Source organism: Harpegnathos saltator, unplaced genomic scaffold, assembly GCF_003227715.2.
Source record: "Harpegnathos saltator strain DR-91 unplaced genomic scaffold, Hsal_v8.6 scaffold622, whole genome shotgun sequence".
NCBI classification, from domain to species: Eukaryota; Metazoa; Arthropoda; class Insecta; order Hymenoptera; family Formicidae; genus Harpegnathos; species Harpegnathos saltator.
In genome coordinates, this window is record NW_020230452.1 from 50,547 (window position 1) to 52,598 (window position 2,052).

Consider the following 2,052-nt stretch of genomic DNA (forward strand, 5'->3'; position numbering starts at 1 on the left):
TGACGGCCGTGAGGTAGGGTGGGAAGCGGAAATAACCCCTCATCGCTTGCACCACCCTACCCCAGGGCAGGGTGTTGAACGCGTTCGCGATATCCATGATACCGCGACCGCCACCCTGCCCTCCGACACTATGGCCCCCGAGAGGGACTTGAGATGCAACACTGCATCCACAGTTGATCTGCCCTCTCGGAAGCCATACTGGCCGTCACCTAAGTCAGGACCCTCCCGGGACATATGCCTCTTGAGGCGGGCTGCTATTATGCGCTCAAAGAGCTTGCCCGCCTCATCCAGGAGGCATATGGGCCGGTACGCGGAGGGGGATTCCTCCGGCTTGCCCTCTTTTCGGAGGAGGACCACGTTGGCCCTCCCCCAGACTGGGGGGAATCTTCGTTCCTTCACTGCCCTGGTGAATAGGCTGGCGAGCCTGCCGCTCATGTACCCTGAGGCCAGGGTGAGGACACGGCCGGGGATACCATCGGGTCCCGGAGCTTTCCCGCTCTTGACCCTTTTGGTAGCCTCGGCCACCTCCTCCTCGGTGACTCCCGGAACCTCCCCCTGTTGTTCGGGGGAGGGGGTTACGTACTGGGTGATGGGGTCTTCCCCCCCAACCGGGAATAGGGTCCCCATCACCCGTCCCAGGAACCGGGAGTCAAGCGTCTCCGTCAGAGGGGGCGCCCATGGTCTCAGCTTTTGCATCACCATCCTGTATGGGCGCCCCCACGGATCCGCGTCCAGCGAGAGGAGGAGGTCGTCCCACCCCTTTCCTCTGGCCACCCCTATGGCGTTCCGGAGTTCTTTGGCTGCAGGCAGAACTCCTGCCGGGCGGCCAGAGTGACCTCAGGGTCCGCGTCCCAGCGTACCGCTCTGAACGCGCGCCTGAGGTGGACCGACCTCCGCCGCAACGCGGCAATTTCGTCGGTCCACCACCAGGCGCATCGTTTTGGGCAGGCCCTGACTCTGGGCATGGAGGCATCGCACGCGAGTGCGAGAACCTGCATAACCTCCATGACCTCAGAGTCAAGGTCCTGCCCGTCCTTCCATTGTGGCCAGGTGGAGCCCATCAGGGAGATTTCTAAGTCCTCCCTGTTTAGCTGGGCTAGAGCCCATCTACCGGGCCGGGGTCCGTCCTTATTACGGGGCCGTAGGCCATCGGGGGTGACGGAGAGCTCCATCTCTATCAAGAGATGGTCAGACAACGATTCGAGCTCCTCCGCCACCCTCCAGGTCCGCACCCTTCGCAGGGCCGAGGGGGTCGCCCAAGACAAGTCTATAATAGACTCCCCCCTCGACCCCACGAATGTGGATTTTACACCATCGTTCATTATGTGCAGACCTAGGCCCACGGCCCAATCCGCAGTTACCTCCCCCCTCCTGTCATCGCGCCGGGAGCCCCATAGCTCCGATTTGGCGTTAAAATCGCCGGCGACGATGACAGGACCTGGGAGATGTCTCTTGATGACATCTCCCATTTCTTGGAGCCTGGACTCGTAATCTACCAAGCCCAGGCTCTTTGCTGGGGGGAGGTATACCCCGACCACGGTGACGGCTCCCCACCTGGCCACAACAAACCCCCTGCCGCGGTCCAAATATTTGGCAGGGGGTGAGCGGCTGCTCGCCTTCCACACAATAGCGACAGAGCCCAACTCGTCCCCGAACCATCTGCGGTTCCTGGGGACATGGTGGGGCTCTGCCGCTATTCCTAAGCCTGCACCGCGCTCCGTCATAGTATGCTCGAACAGGGGAGCGCTTGACGGGCGCGGTGCAGGTTCCCTTGTAGTAATTTAGTCTCCATTATCTGGTACCGTGATTACCACCACTTTTTCCCCCGGCTGTTCGCCGTCGGTATCCTCTCTCTCTATGTCCTCACTCTCTTTCCCCCCTTTTTCCTCCACCTCCATCTCCCTTCTCCAGTGAGGATCTGAGGGGGGGCGAAAGAGGGAGCGAGGTTCTCCGCTTCCTTTGAGGGAGAGGAGGCTGGGACTCTGGCTCCAGTTCCCGATTTGCCTCCCTCTCCCTCTTCTTTCCTTCCTCCTCTTTCCTTTTCCCTCTGGG

The 2,052-nt window shown here is 61.2% G+C and overlaps 1 protein-coding gene across 1 annotated transcript; it reads right to left on the reverse strand.

The window, feature by feature from the left end:
* Positions 1-776: 776 nt before the first annotated feature.
* Positions 777-1,724, reverse strand: LOC112589828 (uncharacterized). The gene has a single exon (XM_025304539.1). The coding sequence runs from the start codon at positions 1,722-1,724 to the stop codon at positions 777-779; it is 948 nt and encodes a 315-aa protein (XP_025160324.1).
* Positions 1,725-2,052: the final 328 nt, after the last annotated feature.

Bases quoted from the DNA above. Each gene is read 5' to 3' on its own strand.
- LOC112589828 (XM_025304539.1), bottom strand. From the start codon at position 1,724: ATGACGGAGCGCGGTGCAGGCTTAGGAATAGCGGCAGAGCCCCACCAT.